This window comes from Chaetura pelagica, unplaced genomic scaffold, assembly GCF_000747805.2.
Source record: "Chaetura pelagica isolate M959 unplaced genomic scaffold, ChaPel_1.0 scaffold28, whole genome shotgun sequence".
In the NCBI taxonomy this organism is placed as follows: Eukaryota; Metazoa; Chordata; class Aves; order Apodiformes; family Apodidae; genus Chaetura; species Chaetura pelagica.
Genome location: NW_009954303.1, coordinates 1,235,633 through 1,256,092, shown reverse-complemented (window position 1 = coordinate 1,256,092; position 20,460 = coordinate 1,235,633). Strand labels below are relative to the sequence as shown.

The following is a 20,460-nucleotide window of genomic DNA, read 5'->3' as shown; positions in this document are numbered from 1 at the left end:
CCTTCAAAGCTTTGTGTGTTCAGGAGAAATTCTGCAACAAGCAAGACTTGTGAGTGTCTTGCTCCTTGATGTGTTATGAAGCAAAGGACAAATGGACCTGTGTTGTTGCCAGTAGAAAGGCTAGAGCTGAAAACCCAGAAACAATTGGGAAAACACTGCCTGAGAAACTTGGGTGGGCTTGCCATAAGCTGGAAGGAAATTGAGCTAAAAGCTGAATAAAGAGGCTTTCAAAGGGTTAAGTTTCCCTGCTTCTGGTTGAGTGCCTGTGGGTCACCCCCTCTTGGACCTCAACTGTTCTCCTGGATTCTGCTCCATCTGCAATCAACCTCAAACTGGGAATGGTGGGGAGAGTGTAATTTATCACACCATGGAGAAGCTGTTTGTGTGCTGGAGTTCCTTGGCTGCACCAGCTGTCACAGAGCAGATCGAGAGCTGCAGGAACCTGATACCGCTACAGATGGTCCCAGGCAGAGAGCTGTGGCTGCTGGAGGCTGGAGAAATACACTCTCTGCTTTAGTGGCTTTCTTGGGCTTGAAAGAAACCTGCTGATCTCCTCCTCGTGAGGAGATGGCTGGGCAGGAGCATGTCTTTCCCTTTGCCTTGGCAGTGGTGACGTCTGCCAGGCGTGCAGACCCCAGCACCTCTGTCATGAGCGTGTAACACACTTGGCTGTCCTGTCGCTCTCAAGCTTTATGGGCTGATTCACAGGGGTTTTGGAAGTGGGTGGGAGAAGACCACCTGTTATTGGTCGATTAGATGATGCCCCTGTACAAGCCTGGGTATTGCTCACGATAGGCTAAACAATATGCATAAACTTGTTTTTTTGTCTTGCAGCTGAGGATGGTCCTGGCTCAGTGCAGCGCTCAATGCTACTACTTCCTCTGCTTCACAGAAGATAATTGAAGGATGTTTCTCTTCTCCTCCTGCCTGATGTCAGTCTGCTTCAGGACAACCTGACCCCCTCAGGGTGTGAGCCATACCCCATGCTGCCTCCAGCTGGATGAAAGGAAATAGATCAGCTGGCAAAACCCGTTCCAGTTTTAACCTTCTACATGACTTCTTGGCTTTTTTTAATTTTTTATCTGGCTCTTCTATGGAGATGGGAGCCTGTGGCTCTGCTCCCTCTCTTCTTTCTCAAGTGTTGGAAGAGAGGGATCTACTGCCCTGCTGAGCTGTCAGGGCTTTTGCTACATGATGAATTTCTACTTTTGTGGCTCTTAGTAGCTGGGTGGTGGCAGAGAGAGAGCTCAACAGAAACCTGGTGAAAGGATCAGTGTTTGAAAGGAGGGCAATAAGCAGATCCTGAGCATGAGGGGTCTGCAAAGACTTGTTACCTTGTTGATACCAGCAAGTCTTCCCCTGTTTACAATGCAGCCTCTGTCCCTCTACAACATCTGCTTTGAGGGACTTCCATCTACTGTGTACACCAAATCACATTCAACCGTGTTTTTCTTTAGTTCCCAGATCATCCTTTGATCACAGTTACACACTCATGCCAAAATATTCCTGCCACTTTTCTGTCCTGACAGTGGCAATAACAGCTTTGTCTCAGCTGTTTCCTTCCTCTCCGTGTTTAACATGGGTGGGAGGTCTCCTTTCCCAGGTAAGGAGTGCTGATCACTGGCATTATCTCCCTTCTTTGGGAAAGGGATTTGCTTGTTCTCTCACTTGTGGCCCTAAGTGCCAATGACTGAAACGCTTCTGAATGTCAGAGGTGGTGGGCATGCTGATAACCTGCCTGCTGGGCTCCTGGAGGTGGACAGGATATCTGGGAAATGGCTGCTTCTCTTATGCTGGAAGCTGTCTTGGTAAAAATGCATTGTGATGAGTTTTTGGGGAGATTAGGGATTGCTGTGAACATGGGGAAACTGAGCTCTTAAAGCATGGCACTCTGATCTTGGACCTGAGATCTGTAAACTGGCTCCCAGGGCTGTTTCTGAGCTCTCCCACATCTTCATACTTCATGGTGTTAACATGGGGTGTCCCCCATCCTTTCTTTAAAGTCTCATTCCTGTGCTCTTTTCATGTCAACATAATTTTGCAATTTGTTTTTGCCCTCTTGGAGTGAGAGCAACTTCTCTGTTTTCCTGCCTCAGTTTGCTTTCTGCTTAAATTTACTGTGTTCTGGATTTTTTTTGGTAAGCATTTAATAAAATTTGAGGAAGATGTAACAATGGTAGCTCTAAGGATTTGGTTGATATGAGTCCCTGCAGCAAAGCTAATTTCCAAGACCTTGCAGCTCTCTGCTTGAGTGGAAGGTGGAGGAGAAGAAACATGAGGCTGAGTCATAGGAAAAGTAGTTTGATACATGCAGGAAAGGGGCTTTTCATGTGCCTGTCCCATTTAGCACCACTCTGTCATCTTGCTACATTCATCATTGTTATTGGGGGTAATTGACTCTAAAATGAGAATGACTGGTGTTTGGATGAGATGGAGCATCATGCAGAAGACTTCCTATGGAGTGATCAGCTAGGAGAAGCAGAGGGCTTAGCTCCATAGCTAAATAGACCCAAGCAGCATCACAGCCTTTGATCAAAATCATTATTGGTCAGCTATATGTATAAAAAAACCCTCTATAACCTGCTTGAACAGCTGAGATGAGGTCAATGTAGCTGCTTGTATAGGAAACCAGCACTCTAATGAGCTGACTACCCCATCTGGAACCTTCAATGAAAAACTAATGAAGAAAACGAAAAGATCATCTGTAGGTCATCTTCTGAGCACTTCTATAAAGCAGAGACAGCAAATAGTTTGTCCTATTCTTACCTATGCTTTCCTAAAGTGTTAGGAAGAGGAAGGTTTGCAGATACCACTTGCTGCCGTCTTTCTCCTCATTGATACCCTTGGGCTCTCCACCCTCTGCTTCAGCTCCTCCTGCAGGAAGGAATTCAAGGCGTCTGTGTTCCTCAGAGAGCACTGGAGAGCATGGACATCTCTGACTCTACCTTCCTTGCTTCAGCCCTTAGTCTGCCAGGTTGAGATTTTCAGGAGAGGCCAGAGCAGTAGCAATGGGGTGTATAGAGATGTCCTGGTGTGCCTCTGGTACTGTTCCTCTGCTATATCAGCTTGTAAAGTGCAGAAAAGGACCCAAAGGCAGCTTGTGTGAGATTATTTCTCTAAGGAGGGTTAATTTGCAGAGCATATTTTCTCCACTTAAAGCCCGTGTGGACCTAGATATGGTTTTGATGGAAACAAGTGCCAAGTTCTGGCTGCAGCTTGAAAGCGAGCAGGTTACGTGGAAGCTCTCCAAGGAGACGAGAGCACTCTAGTGGTGGTGAGGAACCAGGAAAGACTTGGTGGAGCAGTTGTGTGTAGCTCTTTATGAGCTACAGGGGAAACTTTCTGCCTGGGGAAATTTTTCCACAACTAACTTTACAATGTTCTGCTTCTCCTTCCAAAATAACATGGTGTGCATGTGGTGGATGGAAAAAAAAACAACAAACCACAACAAAAAAAGAGAGATGCTGCAGCCTGGATTCTCTGAATGTGTAGCTTGGACAATGCCCAGAGGGTACAAAGGCTCATTTCTCCCTTCAGCAGCAAGCATGGGGCATTGTGGCTGGTTTAGTCACTTACTTCAGAAGAAAATACGGTAGCTGTGAAATGCTTCTGGTCATCTCTCTCTAAAATGAAAAGCTCCTGCAGACAAATTTGCTGTGGAGAAGCCACTGTGCATGGTGGTTATGCTGCAGCCTTTGCAAAGCCAGCCTCCTTCCAGCTTTACTGAGTGTCTGCTTGTCCTAGGGACCTCTGCTCTCCTAGGGATGTGAAGGGGGCTCCTGGGCACTCATTGTGCTCATCTGAGTAAAAGAGCAGGTTGTGCCTCTCTATAGCCGTTACTGGTCTGGTCTTATTCAGTAGCTAACTGCTCATTGTCTCTCTGACATCCTTTTTTCACAATATTAACTCATTTTTTTTGCAGTGGTGGCGTCTGTGAGACTCATTATAAGATCTTAACTAAAGGTCTGGGCTTCAACAAGGCCAAGCGCTGGGTCCTGCACTTGGGCTACAACAACCTCAGGCAACACTACAGGCTTGGGGATGAGTGGCTGGAAAGCTGCCCAGCAGAAAGGGGCCTGGGGTTCTAACTGACAAGTGTCTGAACACAAGCCAGCAGTGTGCCCAGGTGGCCAGGAACGCCAATGGCATCCTGGCTTGTATTAGAAATGGTGTGACCAGCAGAAGTAGAGAGGTGATTGTCCCCCTGTACTCAGCACTGCTGAGGCCACACCTGGAGTGTTGTGTCCAGTTTTGGGCACCTCAGCTCAAGAGAGATATTGAGGTGCTGGGGCGAGTGCAGAGGAGGGCAACGAAGCTGGTGAAGGGCCTAGAGGATAAATCTTATGAAGAATACTTGAAGGAGCTGGGAATGTTTAGTTTGAGAAAGAGGAGGCTGAGGGGAGACCTCATCAGTCTCTACAACTACTTGAAAGGTAGTTGTAGAAAGGTTGGTGCTGGTCTCTTTTCACAGGTAATTAGCAACAGAACAAGAGGGAAGAGCTGGTGGACACGAGAGTCTAAAGTTGCCATATGACTTTCCTCCTTGAAATGTGTCTGCAGTTTCTGCTCTTTGAACGAAAGGTCAGACTTGGAGACACCTGGGTCTGAATGTCAGAGCTTTCCCTCCTGCCACCACCACCTTATGGAAGGAAAATAAACAAGCTCAAAGAGTGGAGCAGCTATAAATAATGAGGTGGCAGCTGATAAATTACTGAACGAGGCTCTGAGGTTAGTCTGTTGTTAACTCTTGCCAGCTCAACACACTTTTGCTAATGCTGATATATATATATATATATAAATATATGTATATATATCTATCTTCACACATTTTAAAGCAGGTAAAAAGTTGGATCTGACAGTGACAAGAAGTACAACTGGAGCTTGTATTTGCTTCAGAAAAGATGAGCCTGCTACAAGGATCCTGAGAATGATAATGAAACAGACCACAAGTGATTTCTCTGTGATTTTGCATTGTATTCCCTGAGGGTTTTGGAGTGGAACAATTTTATTTAGATAATAAATTTCAGAAAGAAGCTTAATCTCTTCACAATAACTCTAATAATTTAGCAATGCAAAAGACACACAGTCTTCATCCCTCAAATCAAGAGAAAAAACTGTAATGGGCTTGGAGCTTTTCAGCATGATGGGAAGAACAAAGGAGAAAACTAAGGGGAAAATATTGTTGATATTGGTATCAGGAAGCACGTTAAAGCATGAAAGCAGCAAGTTTTCAGAGTAGCTCTTCCTCAAAGTTATGGAAAGGCTGTTTTGACTGCTGTGAGCACCTCAGCTGGCCTCCTGCCTTGTTCATCTTCGCTGGGGACAGCCCAAAACAGCAGGTTCGGGACTGGTTCTGGCCCACATCCTGCTGTACAGGCTTTGTCCTTACTATCTATTGTGTCCATCTAGGTGCAAATAGTCTGTGTATGAGCCCCTGGCTACTCTCAAGTTATCCAGCCTGATCCCTTATCTTCAGAGAGATACCTCCTGAATCCCTCAGGGATTGTGTCTTAAATGCCTAAAATAGATGGAGCAAACTCATCTCCCAAAGCAAACAGATGAGTGATGGATCAACAGTCTACCACAAAAGTTAGGAATCAAAACTAACTGAAGAAAGGTGAAACTGAGTACTTACTGTTGTGTAATTTGTTTCCATCTGCAATCACTGGCATCTTGAGTTCATTGTGTGACTTGTTTTGGTTTGTAGCATCTACTGGTTCCTTGGAGACAATTTCAGGTGCCGTTTTCTTGTGATTTTTAGAGCCCTGTGAGTAAGTTCAAAGCATCAGGTGGAAAGAAGTATTTACACTAGCTAATTAGTACAAAAGTTTTCTCAAAAATAAATTAAACAAAAAGCATGAAAACTTCCATCAACTAAAATTAGCACGAAGAAGGGTGATCGAGTAACACCATTGCACACTCCCAGCTTTGGCCCTACAATGTCTGGCATCTAAAGTACTGGAGAGGTGAAGGGCAGATGATGGTGATGTTGCCAAGACAGATATTCTAGCAGAGTAGATCCAGGCAATTAAACCAGCTGGAGCCTTTTCAAGTCTGCCAGTCAGATTTACTGTTTTGCAAAAGTCAGGGTTGCAAAATGCAAATCAGGAGCAGTGCTTTGATTGCTACCATCCCTGGAGAGGATGAGGGCAATTTCTGGCTCCATCTCTGCTTTTTCCTGGCAAGGGATGCGGAGCGTGGAAGCGTGGAAAACGCTGTGCTGGGAGCAGAAGGAGTTTGATGAGTTTGGTGAATTTTGGTTGGGGGTTTGCAGGCAGTTGGATTCAAAGATTGGGGCTGGGGCTGCCAAAGTGAGGGGTAAGAATAGCACCAATACCAGCCTTCACCGAGTGTGTGAGCTGCACAAACACCAGGCAGTTTTTAGCACCTGTTGGCCTCTGGGTGTTTCATGCCCTTTTTCAGCAGCCATCCCAGTTTGGGCTTTGCTTTTTCACAGGTTTTCAGGAGCCTTTTAGTGTGGGTGCCAAGGCAGCTGGTAGGTTAAATGTGCTCACAGGCAGATGGAGGTATGCAAGAGCAGTATCTCTGGAGGTTTCCAAAGCAGCTTTACACCCAGGTTAAACTTGGGCTGTTCCAGCTGGTTTTTGGCAAGTGAGCTACCCCAGAAAGCCAACTCTGAAGGCAAATTCTTTCTTCTTTTCCAGTACCACCCTGCTAAGCCTTGTTGCTCATCGGCCCTGTGTAGTAATGGGGCTCTAATCTGATTCTCAGTCATTCTGTCATAGATGAAGATAGCAAAGCATTTCCCACATCCATCAGAGTTGTGGCCTGTCTGAGGAGGCCAGCTCTTAGGGAATTAGGGATGCAGATGCATCTTTGGGTTGGTGTCAGAGGTCACCCTGCTAAGCCTTGTTGCTCATCGGCCCTGTGTAGTAATGGGGCTCTAATCTGATTCTCAGTCATTCTGTCATAGATGAAGATAGCAAAGCATTTCCCACATCCATCAGAGTTGTGGCCTGTCTGAGGAGGCCAGCTCTTAGGGAATTAGGGATGCAGATGCATCTTTGGGTTGGTGTCAGAGGTGATCTCTCCATTCCTTGGCCCTGCAGGACACGTTCCTCAGAGCAGCACTGACCTGTGAAAGGATTGAGGGGTAGGGGCTCAGTTTTTCATGCAGATACCCTAATGCAATTAATTCCTTTTGATGACTTGAACAACTCAAAACTCCCATTGTCTTTGAGGAGTGCTAAATGCTTTTGTGTGTCTTCAATGCTGAAAACCTTGCTGGGGAAAGAAAAATATGTCTTGGGCACAGCGACCATGAGTTGTTAGAGTTCTCTATTCCTAGAGATGCCAGGAGGTGGGGGCAGCAAAACTGTCAACTTAGGCTTCCAAAGGGCAAACTTTATCGTGTTCAATAGTCTGATTGTCAGAATCCCTTGGGAATCTGTTCTGAAGAGTATAGGAGTCCAGGAAGTCTGGACGCTGGACATTCTTAAACGAGGAAGTCTTGAAGGCAAAGCCATTCCCATGTGCTGCAAGGTGAGCCAGTGGCATAGAAGACCAGCCTGGCTGAACAGGAGCTTTGGCTGATGCTCAGGGAGAAAAGGAGAATCTATGGTCTTTGGAAGAAGGGGCAGGCCACTCAGGATGACTACAAAAATGCTGTGAGACTCTGCAGGGAGGGAATTAGAAGGTCCCAAGCCCAGCTAGAAATTAATCTGAACTCCATGGTAAAGAACAACAAGAAAAGCTTCTATAAATATATTAACAACAAAAGAAAGACCAGGGAGACCCTCCATTCCCTGTCAGATACAGGAGGAAACATGGTGACAAATGATGAGGAAAAGGCTGACTTATGTGCCTCAGTCTTTTATAACAGGGCCAGTCATGTTGAGGGAATCTGACTCCCTAAGCTAGGAGTCAGGGAGCAGGAGCAGAATGACCCCCCACAATCCAGGAGGAGATGGTCTGTGACCTGCTGCCCCACACAGATGCACACAGATCTGTGGGGGAGGATGGGATGCACCCAAGGGTGCTGAAAGAGCTTGTGGGGATGCTCACCAAGCCTCTTTCTATCATTTACCAGCAGTCCTGGCTGACTGGGCAGGTACCAGCAGACTGGAAGTCAGCCAATGGAACCCCCATATACAAGAAGGGATGGAAGGATGATCCGGGAAATTGCAGGCCTGTTATTCTGACTTCAGTACCAGGGAAGCTGATGGAGCTGAGCATCCTGAGCACCATTATGCAGTGCATGCAGAACAACCAGGTGATCAGGCCCAGTCAGCATGGGCTCATGAAGGGCAGGTCCTGTTTAACCTAACCTCATCTCCTTCTACGACAGGGTGACCTGCTTATTGGACAAGGGAAAGCCTGTGGATGATGTCTACCTTGACTTTAGCAAGGCCTTTGACAAGGTTTCCCACAGCATTCTCCTTGAAAAGCTGGCTGGTCTGGGCTTGGATGTGCACACAAAACTGGTTAGATGACTGGGTCCAAAGAGTTGTGTTGAATGGAGTTAAATCCAGTTGGTGGCTGGTCACAAGTGGTGTTCCACAGGGCTCAGTGCTGTGGCTGCTCCTGGTTAACATCTTTATGGATGACTTGGATGAGGGGATAGAGTGAGGGGAGGAGTGGCTGGAAAGCTGCCCAGCAGAGAGGGACTTGGGGGTGCTGACTGACAGCTGAACATGAGCCAGCAGTGTGCCCAGGTGGCCAAGAAGGCCAATGGCATCCTGACCTGTATCAGGAATAGTGTGACCAGCAGGACTAAGGAGGTGATGATCATGCCCCTCTACTCAGCACTGGTGAGGCTGCACCTCAAGCACTGTGTGCAGTTCTGGGCACTGCAGTATAGGAAGGACATTGAGGTGCTGGAGAGGGTGCAGAGAAAGGCAACTAGGCTGATTAGGGGTCTGGAGAACGGGTCTTATGAGGAGAGGCTGAGGGAGCTGGGGCTGTTCAGCCTGGAGAAGAGGAGGCTGAGGGGAGACCTCACTGCTCTCTACAACTACTTGAGAGGAGGTTGTGGTGAGACAGATGTTGGCCTCTTTTCCCAGATGACTAGTGATAGGACAAGAGGAAATTGGGCCAAGTTACACCAGGGGAGGTTCAGATTGGATATTTGGAAAAATTTCTTCACAAAAAGAGTGGTGAGGCATTGGAACAGGCTGCCCAGGGAGGTGGTAGAGGCATCATCCCTGGAGATGTTAAAAAAACAGGTGGACATGGTGTTTTGGGAGAAGGTTTAGTGGTTAGAGGTTGTAGGGCAGACAGTTGGACTTGAAGATCTTGAAGGTCTTTTCCAACTTTGATTCTATGATACTATGATGACAACTGCAGCAACCTAACTGGAACCTAACCTGCCTTAGATTCTGTGGTGGTCCTGCTCTGGCAGGGCGGTTGGACTTGATGGTCTCCAGGGGTCCCTTCCAACCCATAACACTCTGTGAAAGTCAGAAAAAAATCATTATGGATAAGAAAATGTAATCCTAATTTAAAAATGCCCAAGGACACATTGTTCCCTGCTCTGTCACTACCAAACCTGCATCAGCCTCATGAGTGTATTGCAGCAGGCACTGCCTGAATGACACACCGGGCTGTTATGTTTGCATCTGATGCTGATGTAGGAGGTGTTCAGATCCCTCCCCACTTCTTGTGCAAATGTGTAGAGTTTCTCCTCTTCCATGCTAAGAGGGGTTAAGAGAGGGGCAGATTCTACTGCTGACTGAATTTCACAGAAGGAGCAACACACTAGAGTCCTCCACATGCTCCTTCTCTCCAGATGCAAGGAGAAGAGCAAGTATTGGGAAGCTGGATGGAGGTCTACCTAAGTAATTTGGTAATAAGGTAATTAAGTAATTTGGTCATTAGATAATAACAGAAAGATAGTTTGTGGCCCTTTTTCCTCCTTGCTATGCCCCTGAACCTCTGAGATGTCACAGAGCCCTACCAGGAGAAGGTGTTGGTACCCCAAGGTTCCAAAGCCACCCTCCAGGATTCAGGCAGGTGAACCCACACCTGGTGCGTACTTGCTCTCCCCTGTATCTGAGTGGCTGTTGCAAGAGGGGCATCACTGTGCATAACAAGCACTGCACCAGGTCCCTTCTAGTTTGGGGATGGAGAGACAAGCCAAGCACCAACATCCCAAGCCCAAATGCCAAGAGGGGGTATTAGAAGAGCTGAGGAGGAAGCCTGGTCATGGCTCAGCCCATTTGAGTGGTTTCAGATTCTTCAAGTGTTTCAGTGCTGATACCTGTGTAAGTGGACAAATACATCAAAACCAGAATAGCTGTATCATGCAGAAAGAAAAAGTTGCTTTGAAAGCATTCAAATGTGACTTAAGAGAATGGGGAAAAAGAAGTAGAAACATTCAGACTGTGAATAATGGAACAACTCAAGTAAAACACATTTTCCTGGCATGCAATTTCACTTTGGATAATATAACCATTTTTGGATGAAAGAAGGTGCCAGGACAAGTTCCTCTGTAACTGCAGAGTCATGGATGAGTTAGGGTGAGGAAGGACCTCAGGAGGCCCAACTTGCATGCCAAAGCAACATCTGCTTCCATATTGCATCAGTTTGCTCAGTGTTGGTCAGAGTTGGTGAATAAAGGATAGATATTGTTTCTTTTCAGGATTTAGGTGTCTCCTGGCTTGTAAAAGAGCACCTATTTTATGGGAAGGATGTAGCTGATTTGATTTACAAACTCTGTAGTCTGTAATAAATGTGAAGCTGCAGGTGGGATTTCAGACTTTCAGGGCTGTAGAGGTTTTAGATGCAATTTTAGAGGACTTTTTCAGCTCACTGGCTGGGCACCATCCAGCCACAGGAGGCAGAGATCCCTGGAAATGCTGCCCACTGACTGGTGTGCAATAATCACAAGGGGTGAGGCTATTTATATATATATATTATATTTTTTTAATTTATCTTTTAAAAAAACAACACAAGCATTTGGCTGAAGTGCCCATCTTTATGCAAATTGTAAAATTACTGGGGGTAATGTGTGAACACTCTATTCAAAGGCATCTCCTGCTGAGTGCACTGGCTGCTGCAATAGGTCAGTCAACAGCCAGAAAAGATCAGAAGAGCTGATTACAGCTCCCCTGCAAGTGGCCCTGCTATGCTGTATATTCCTGTGGCACGTCTCAAATAACTAGTTTTGGTGCTCCTACCTACCAAAAAAGAATGTGATATTGGGGTAGGTTACCTAGTGGAAACTTCTCTAGGTCTATGTCCCAGCCTCTAGTTCCTTTTCAAGGAGGAACACTGGTTTGCTTTATCCTCTCCCAGATGAAGCTGCTGTCACTTTAAATGCATTCCAGGCTCTGGCTGGAGATCTGCAGGTGGAGGGAGTTTATGCAGTTTGAGACCTTAGTTCATGTTTGTGACCTGCATAGTTCATGTTTGTGACCTGCATGCATTGTCTCTTTGGCCTTGGTACTGTCTTCTAAATGATCAGTGGAGAGCACAAGGTAGGTAGTGGTGCTTTGCTTGCTCTCTAGTTGGGTGTGGCTGCACTGCAGCAGCTAAAAAGCAAGTCCAAGTGCACCTTGTTACTGACACAGAGGTGATGTAAAGACATCAAAATACATATATCCTACAGCAGGACCATTTTCAGTAAAGAGAGGCAAAGCTGGTGACAAAATATTGCAGGCTATGAATGAAAGTGGTGTGCAATGGCATCAAGAGGTGAAATAAGGACTAGGTGTAGGGTGTTTATAAAAACCATAGGGTATGTGGCTAAAGCATGAAACAAAGATGTGGGAGTGCTATAGTTGCATGTTGAAGCAGACAGGGAGATCCACAAAGCAAAGAAAATGCAAACATAAAATGGACTGTGGGGAATGAGCCTTGGTTGTGCACCAGCTGATAGCAGAGCAAGCAAAGGATGTGTGCATTGGATAAACCCCCTTCCAGAGGGGTGGAACAGATCCTCTCAGTCTTGTGGGAAGAGGGAAGTGGATGATGCTAAGACTGTAGACAAGAGGCATGACATGGACACAAGCACTCTGATGGAGGCAGCCCATAGGATGCACAGCCTTCCTTTGGGACAGTACTAAGCAGATGGGCCATAAGCCCAGGTGGTGGTGATGTTTCCCAGAGCGTGAACATGAGGCATAATGTAAAGATGGACATTGTCTGGAGCTGTTGCCCAATGTGTCCATATCAGGAACTGAACTGACACATGTACAGGAGCTAAGAGGGTGCTGCAGGGAGCAATGATGGCATCTCATCCACTTGAAAATAGATCTGCTGCAGGTAAAAACATCTGGTTACCTGTCTCTCCTGTAGCCTGCATCAATATCATTTGCCAAGATGCTTGGAGGGGAATTTGAGTGATATGGAGTGCTTTCCTGCCACTGGTGCAGAAGTAGCACTGCTCTGGCAGAGGCTGTTCAACCCTGCAAGATGCCCACGTTGCTCCTGCCAACTGGCAGCAAACAAGCAAGCCAGACAGGACCAGAGGAGTGTTCAGCTTCACATCTGCTGAGAACTGCCACGGTGTAAGCCCAGGCTTCTTATGGGCTTGCACACACCCACTTTTCCTTTTTAACTGATTAATCCAATCCTTGCTGTGGGAGACCTGACTGGCAATGCCACATCAGCAGTAAGAATAGTCTAAAACTGGCAGGCAGGCCAAGGGACTAGTGAATAGCATTGCCAAACTGGGTCCATGGCAAATATAAAAGGAGAAACAGCTGGGGGACTCCCCTCCCACATCCCCCTACTCTGCTGCCCATTTGGGCAAATGCAGTATTTCTTGGAGATATGCCCAGCCGGTGCAGTGCCTAAGGGGAACGAGCTGGGGGAAGAGAGCAAAACTGCTTGGTGGCACTGAAAGCAGAGCGTGAAGGCGGGTTTGCTGCGTTAGCACTTCGGGCTGGGCTGGGCTGAGGGAGCAGAGGCTACAATACCTGGTTTGACTGCACGTCCCCTTGCGTGTGCCACTCTCCTTGGCAGCGTGGGGGGCCCCCTCTGCCCCCCTACCCAGCAAACTCGTGGCAGCCAAAGGCAGGTGCTGAAGATGGATGCACCGTCCCCCTCCCAAGTGACAGAAGCGATGGGCTCAAGCTGGGGCAGGGGAGAGAGGCAAGGGGGTAGGTAAGCTGCCAGGCAGCCAGGGAACACAAGCTGGAGAGAGAATTTTGGCTCATGCATGTTACCTGGTGACTGGGAGGCTGCACCGCTGTGTTCCTGCTCCACAGCTTTAAAAGCTTGTCTCTACATCCTCGGCTGTTTTTCCTGCAAGTGGTGGTGAAAGAGTGGGCAGGGATCAATCCGTGACCTCGGCCAAAAATATCGCCTGCCCTGCAGCTCCTGAAGGTTTTCTCTGTCCCTACGGGCGGGGAGAAGGGGCTGCTGGAGCTCCCGGGCGCAGCGGAGGGGAGCCCTGCCAAGGAGGGAGGGGATGAAGGGCTGAAGCCTGTAAAGTTTGGTGAAACGGAAACCGTGATCCAGGGGGTTGCCTGAGGCACGGCCACCCTGCCTGCACAGCCCTGCTGCTGCAGAGGGTGCTCTGCTGGCAAAGCCCCTTCAGGCACCCAGGGGGTCCTGGCTGGGTCCAAGTCTGGGTATTGGGGGTTTGCCCTCTCTAAGACGTCCTTTCTTAAGTAATGCTTTCTGATCATGCTAAGAATGCCTCTGAGTGTGGCTTGAGGGGCAGACAAGCTCTACGGCTGCCTTCTTGCTCTCCTGCTTTTTGTTCCAGGCTTCCTCGACTCTGATGCACAGCAGAGCTCTGATAGTCTTAGCAAGAGGGGAGTGCAGGCCACACACAAACACACACATGCTACATGCTTTTGACTTCTTATGCCTTCTCCTGCTGCCTTCTTGCTCTCCTGCTTTTTGTTCCAGGCTTCCTCGACTCTGATGCACAGCAGAGCTCTGATAGTCTTAGCAAGAGGGGAGTGCAGGCCACACACAAACACATGCTACATGCTTTTGACTTCTTATGCCTCACGACCGGTTGTTTCAAGGAGCATTGGACGGCAGGAAGTCTCCAAGCCCTCCACTCTGCAGCACAGCCAAAGCCATTGGCACACAGAGGGCAGCAGGGAAGGGCTCCTGTCTGGCTGGAAGGGCACAGACCTCTGTGGATGCTGGGATTGCAAGAGCCAGGGTGCCACAACCAGGTTTTAAGCAGTGACCACACACCATGGAGCTGCAGTGCTCATGAAATTTCTTTCCGAGGTGCATTTGCCTCAGATACCCCTCTTTAAGCTCTGCCTGCCTGGTGGGGTTGTAAATATAGAAACATAAGCCCTGGAGGTGTTGTTTTTTTTTCCCTCTAAACATGTCCCTCCCATCTTAGCATCATCTGTGCAGTTCCTCCAGCTGCTCCTATACATGGTATGACCTTTTTTCCCCTTTCCCTTGCTCCCTCCTCCATCTCCCACTCCCCCTGCTCCCTTCCTGTCCCTGCCCAGCACAGGGCTCTGGTGCCAATCGGCTCCTCCAGACGATCAAATGTCACTATAAATTGAGAGCTGCATCACCCTGGGACGCTTGCAGATCTCAGCCTGCCCGTCCCCTTCAGCAGGGAGCTCTGTGCTTCTCTCCACTCCGCCCAGGTAAGTGGGAACGCTGGGGAGGTGAGCTGCTGGGGGGTAAAACTGCAGAGGAGTTAGGGCTTGGTTTGCATAAAGAAGCCTCAGAGGAGAGTTGGGGTCTGCAGGATTCAGGATCCTAAGGAAAAGGCACTTTTCCTTCCTTACTTTTTCTGGGCATTGTGTGAGGCTCACGTCACTTGCAGAGATTCAAGTGCTCTGAACTCTTGTGGATCAGCAGTGAGAGAAAATACTCTTCCCAAACCAAGGCCTGGGGCTGGGAGTGAAGAAATGAAGTGGCATCTCTCCGGGTATTTCGGAAAACACAATCCAGCAGCTGGAGGGAAATGCTGATCTCCTGTCCTCTGTCAGCTGGAGAAAGAAATGGCAGAGACAGGCTGGGTGAAGGGCAGAACCATCAGGGAGCTGATGAGGAGAGCTGTGGGGTGTGTGCTATAGGGAGACTTTATAAACACAAATGTGGCCATGGAAAACTGTTCCCTTCCTCTGAAAATAAGAGAGAATCCCCCCATATGCACAGAGGGGTAGGAGAAAGGGGTTAAATTGAGAATGGTGATGGGGTGCTCCCTGTATGCCTGGCTTCAAACCCCTGCACTTTGCTGTCCTGACCACCTAGTGTGGGTGAATCCCCCCCTGTGTGGGGGCATAAACCTCACCAGACTGTGGGTGCCCTGTGGGGCAGAGCTCTTCACTGGCAAGGTGGGGGGTACCCTCCAAAAGCAGGAGTGTCACCAGCATGGATGGCTTTGATGACAATGATTTGGATGGGAGGCGTGTGGCTGGTGTGAGGGAGCTCCAGCCAGGCTGTGGGTGATTACTGGGGCAGGCAGATGCCCCTCGTGGGCACAAGAAGAGGGGAAAGGCAGGGACTATAAGCTAAACATGGTTGTTGCCTTTTAGTTCTCTGTCTCAGCCTCGTTCCTAGCAAACAACATGCAGGGATCTGACAGATCTTAACACCCCAAAGACAAGGGTAAAGGGCACATTTTGGGGCAGGGAACGGGGATTTTGCTTTTTTGTTGGTGGAACGTGCAGCAGCACTTGGGTCCTGCTACCCTGTTGCAGCAGCAGCACTGGGGTGGGCACTTTTCTTTCCAGCCCCTGGGGAGAGAAATGCTTCCTGCTGGAAACTACCCAGCAGTTCAGAAACAATGGGAGGATGGAGAAGGATGGAAGGATCATTCCTTTTTAAATGTATAATATAGAAATGTGTATGAATATATTTATATTTTGAATAGATATATGTAAGACATAAAGTTTTTGTTTATGTATGTATATATGTAAAAAAATTGATGCAGTGGGTTTGCAGCAGCTCCTGCTGGGAAAGGGTGGCTGTGTGGTGCTTGGTAACTCCTACCCTTAGTCCTTGCCTGAGAGCTGTCCCTGCCAGGTCCCATTCCTTGGGCATGGCCACTTTTGTCCTCTTCTCTTTCAGCTCTTTCTACCTTGCCTCCCTTGTATGGCCTGGCTTGGGAGGGGATGACTGACAGGCGGGTTATTTCCAGGGATGGCCTGGAGGTGCATGGCAGCCCATTCCCCCTCCCGGGTGCATTCTCAGCTGCTAAGAGTCTTCTTGGGATGTGCTGGCTCTGTTCTTTCAGCCAAGGGCAGGAGCATTTGGGGCCAAAAGGGATGTGGTGTTCGTGCTGACTTGGGGCTGATAAGGATTGGGGTATTTGTCCTTCCAGCCGTGACCTGCTTAGCTTGAGCAAAATACAGAAAATAACCTTTGCTTTCACCTTTAAGGAATGGGAGCAGGTAGGAAGTTTTTGGTCCGACAGAAGTTTCCTGTGTGTTTTGATTTCCTTCTAAATGGTGGGCAGTATTAACTAATTGATTTTATTACACCCTTAAACCTTAGGCAAGACTAGAGCCCATTTTTCTGCCACGGTACAAACAAAACCCTATTATTGCCTTAAGGTGCTAACAGCCTTATTCTTAGGCTGCATTTACTGTGCATAAAGTAATTTCCACCAAAGGATAGTCCCAAGCCAGCTGGAGACATTCCCTTGCATTATGGAATGTAATCCTAATAGCAAAATATACTGCTCTTAGCAGACTGCTTGCTTTATTGCCTTTTGGAGGCAAACACAGTTTGGTTTTGTTGGCTGCTCTGATGACAGACTCAGTTAAGTGGACAGCAGTGTTGGGCATCCAAGAGCCTTTCTCATCTCAGGTGGCTGCTCTTCTGATAGTCTTCCCTGGTTTGAAGGGACCAGATGGCTTCTGAATGGCACAAAGGGGACAGGCACCTTGTTCTAGAGGCAAAGCCTTGATTTTCCAGCCAGAGCAGTAGCAGTCAGCTACAGCCTTAAATGACATCTCCTCCTGACAAAGTGACCAACCTTGGCCTCTTGCAGGGCTGAAATATGCACTTCCCCCTGGACTTTTTTGTCCCCTTTTCCCTAGCCTATGGGGCTTCTGCATCTAGCTCATCTCTGCACAGTCTGCCAATGCATTTGTTGTTAACTCATTTTATCCAGGGCCCAGAAAACCCCTCAGGGTTGAGATATTATGGTATCAGGGGTGCTGGCATTCTTTCTTGGCTTTTATAGCACACAGCCAGATGCCAGGCAAAATCCCATTCGCATTCTAGCGCTTGGATAAACAAATATGGAAGAGTGTAGGGGAATGGCCTATGTGACAACCCTCAGCAAGATGTCCTTAGAGCTAAATTAGAGACTAGATGAGCTCATTCCAATAACTGTTAATGGAAATCCTGATTGCAAAGACTCCCATTGACTTCAATTGCCTTGGAAAGATCAGCATGTGCTGCATTGCATGCCTGACCTACACCAAACAGATGTCTGCTCTCTGTGTGCACACCCAGGGCTCTTGAGCTGATTTCTTCTCCAGTATTGAGCAGTATTGCTCCTCTTGTCACTGGAATGAGAGGAAAGAAGAGTTTAGCCCATAGATCTTTAAAAGTCCTCTTTTTTTTTTTTTTTCCCCCTCCATCTTAGGAAGGAGAAAACCTGGGTTTATAAATTAAAGGCAAAATCTGTGCCATTGCTTTGAGCCTTTAGAGATCATGCACTTTGGAAATAGCCAACAGCTGGCCATCTGATAGGTTCCCTCTGTGGGCTTTTGCCAGGAGCTCTGCTGTCCCACTGCATAAACAAACATAATGTCAAGTGTTACTGCTAATAGCTTGAATAATTGTTTAGAGGCTGAAATGAGATTGTAAACCTATGATACTGCTAGCTACTGTGCAGATAGCAAGTGAAAGTCTATCCTGAATCTAGATAAAAAAGACCAGGGGAGAGAGACCAGAGGTGTTGTAGCATCCAAATAACTAACAGAAGAATCAGTAGGGATTGATGCAGCAGATAGGCATTTTGAAGTGCTGAAATTCCTCCAAAACATGAAAATCCTCTCAGATTCCTCCTGCTGAGTGGGGTTAGAGTCCCCAGAGTACTCCTTGGGATGGCTGTTGTACTTGAGAAGTGGGCAATCACAGCTACCAAGTTAAAAGCAGCCTGGGACCAAGAGATCACAAAACACAAATCTCACGTGTCCTAGCAGTGGATTAGACTTCTGTCCAGCTACTCATCAGGTCATAACACAGCCATTGCTGGCACTACTTCCAGTGCAATGCTGATTTTGATGAGGAGGATAAATAAAGAACTAGAAGAAAAAAAATGCTGGCTGTTGATCGTTGCTTAGAACATGAGGGTTTTAAATCCTTTTGGTGTTAACGTGTGGTGTGCCAGGTCATTGCTAGGGAATGGAGAGGATCCCTTATAGGGCAGGGTTGGAGCCTATGGAATTATTGCCTTCCTCTGAAATAGAAAGCTGCTGAGCTGCAGTTGTTCCTTTTGAACCTAAGTCAGCCCACCTGCTCCTTCAAGATGTCTCTCATATATCAGCTGAGTAATGAAGTCATGAAAGTCACAGTTAGAGTTTCCCAGTGAGGAGGAGTCTGCCTTCTAATTTAAGACCCACTGTGGATTTGGAGGAAGTTTTGGGGTCCCTTACCCACCTCCTCCCCCTTGCCTCAGGGCAGCTGATGCTTTTAGGTGAGCCACAGCATTGCACCACTGCCATCACTGAACCTGGTGCAGCGTGGGCTGTTACCATGATGCTCCCCAAAGAGCAGCACTGCTCCCTCTGACTGTGGCTGAGGGTCCCATACACACAGGGGTCTGGCAAAGGCCAGCAGAGTGGCTGTACCCAGCCCTTGCTCTCCCCCAGCTGCAGCTCTCTGCAGGCTGTGGTCTCCACTTTGGCTGTGCAGAAATGCCAGCCGTGGCAATGCTGGGGGGTGGGGGAAGTCCCTTCTGCCTCACAATGCAAGGGTTGGTTGTGATGAATACACCTGGTTATGCCAATAGGAATTGCCTAACCAGGCATTTGGCGCGTTCTTATCCTAAACTAATCAACAGTTCATTCATTCATCAGCTGAATAAGCCAGACATTACTAATTAAGGTGGTTTTGGGTGCTGGCAAAAAGTAATTATCTCTGGGTAGATTGTAAGTTGAAGTTACTATATTTTTTTTAGCTCTGAGTGAATCTTTGGAGCTGACACCTTCCCACTTGCAGTAGTGTAACAGAAGGAAAAATTCTCTGATCTTTCTGGAGTGCTGGAAATGTTAGATGGGTGCATAAGGACACCCATCTCCCTGAACTTTGGAGCAGTTGAAACTTAAAGCCATGTTGACAGTGCATGTCTTTCCAGATGATCTTTCCCTCTTCCCCTTTTCTTCTCCTCTGACCTGCTGGCAAAGGTCTGTGCTGCTCCCAAAATGGCAGTGTTGGTGGGGGATTGGCTGCTGCATGGGAAAGCAGGTGCCTGTCTTTTTTTGTCCTCAAATGCCCATCTGCTCCTGCCTTGGCATTTTCTAAGAGGCACTCCCCGGAATAACACATTTTTTTTTCTTCTTCTTTTCATCTTTTGTTTAGGAACTCACTACAAACATGTCTGATACCGAGGAAGTGTGAGTAGAGAGAAAGCTGCCTGCATGTTCATCTGTTCAGCTTGGCTCCATGCAGAGGAGGGAGGGTATCCCCATCGGGAGGAGAGGCTGGGTACCACTCCATGCATGGTCCAAAGCACCCCGAGGCAGTGGGGAAGAAGCATCTTGGATTTTGGATGTCAAAGGGTTCATCAAAGCTCACTCGACACCTTCCCTGTCCAACAGGGGATGCCCACCAAATACCTCCACCCAGCTCAGCCTGTCCTCAGTGGCCATGGCACTACACCTGGAGCAGGGGGAATTATACACACAGTAGAAATCTAGAATGATATGACCAAACAGAGTGGGATCATTTGACATTTATGCATCAGTAGGTACAGGGATGTAGGGCAATCATGGGATCGGAGGTGTCATGGACAGACCTGCAATGATCACTTGGTCCCCTCCTCTGCTATGAGGCAGGCTCAGCTCAACCTGTGTAATTTTGTCCTGCCTGCTGTTTGGTTGTTGTTTTTTTAAAAAAAAAAGTTTCCAAAGATGAGACTTGGCACCTTTTTCAAGCAGTCTCTAACTAACATGTCCCTCGACATGGGTCTGGCCCAAGGGCTTCTCTGGGCTTTGAGTTTCATGTGAGGTGATGGTAGAGCAGGAGAGGCAAGTCGGGGCAAGGAATGGGAACAGACCACAAGACTGATGTTGCTGCAGCCACAGGATAAATATTGAGCATCAGCTGGCTTATCCAAAAATTTTATTAGACAGTCTAAGGTTCAGGGAGCCTGTAGCATGTCTGGGTTGGTATGGGCCATTGGCTGGCTTGCCTGGCACACCAGGGCTGAGGTCCAGCTTCATCAGTACAGTGTTTATGTGTAGGTGTCATGTTAAAGCCCTGTGGCAGTAGGATTATTCCTGGGCATGGAGACATACATGCCACCAGAATGAGGAGCAATATTTAAAATCAAATCTAAACCCAGTCACTTTATTAGTGTTAAAACCAAATGGCTGCTGGAAG

General features: G+C 47.7%; 1 protein-coding gene across 6 annotated transcripts in view; it reads left to right on the top strand.

Moving 5' to 3' along the window:
- The first annotated feature begins 14,438 nt into the window (after positions 1 to 14,438).
- TNNT3 (troponin T type 3 (skeletal, fast)) overlaps positions 14,439 to 20,460 on the top strand; it is a 31,782-nt gene continuing 25,760 nt past the window's right edge. For 2 of the 6 annotated variants that reach the window (XM_010003883.1, XM_010003880.1), the window contains exons 1-2: positions 14,506 to 14,537; positions 19,438 to 19,472. In XM_010003883.1, coding sequence (XP_010002185.1) covers positions 19,453 to 19,472 — 20 coding nt within the window. In that variant the 5' untranslated portion in view covers positions 14,506 to 14,537; positions 19,438 to 19,452. Of the gene's footprint in view, positions 14,538 to 19,437; positions 19,473 to 20,460 lie in introns of those variants that run through there. The other 4 variants (XM_010003879.1, XM_010003881.1, XM_010003884.1 and 1 more) reach the window with 4 other exon arrangements.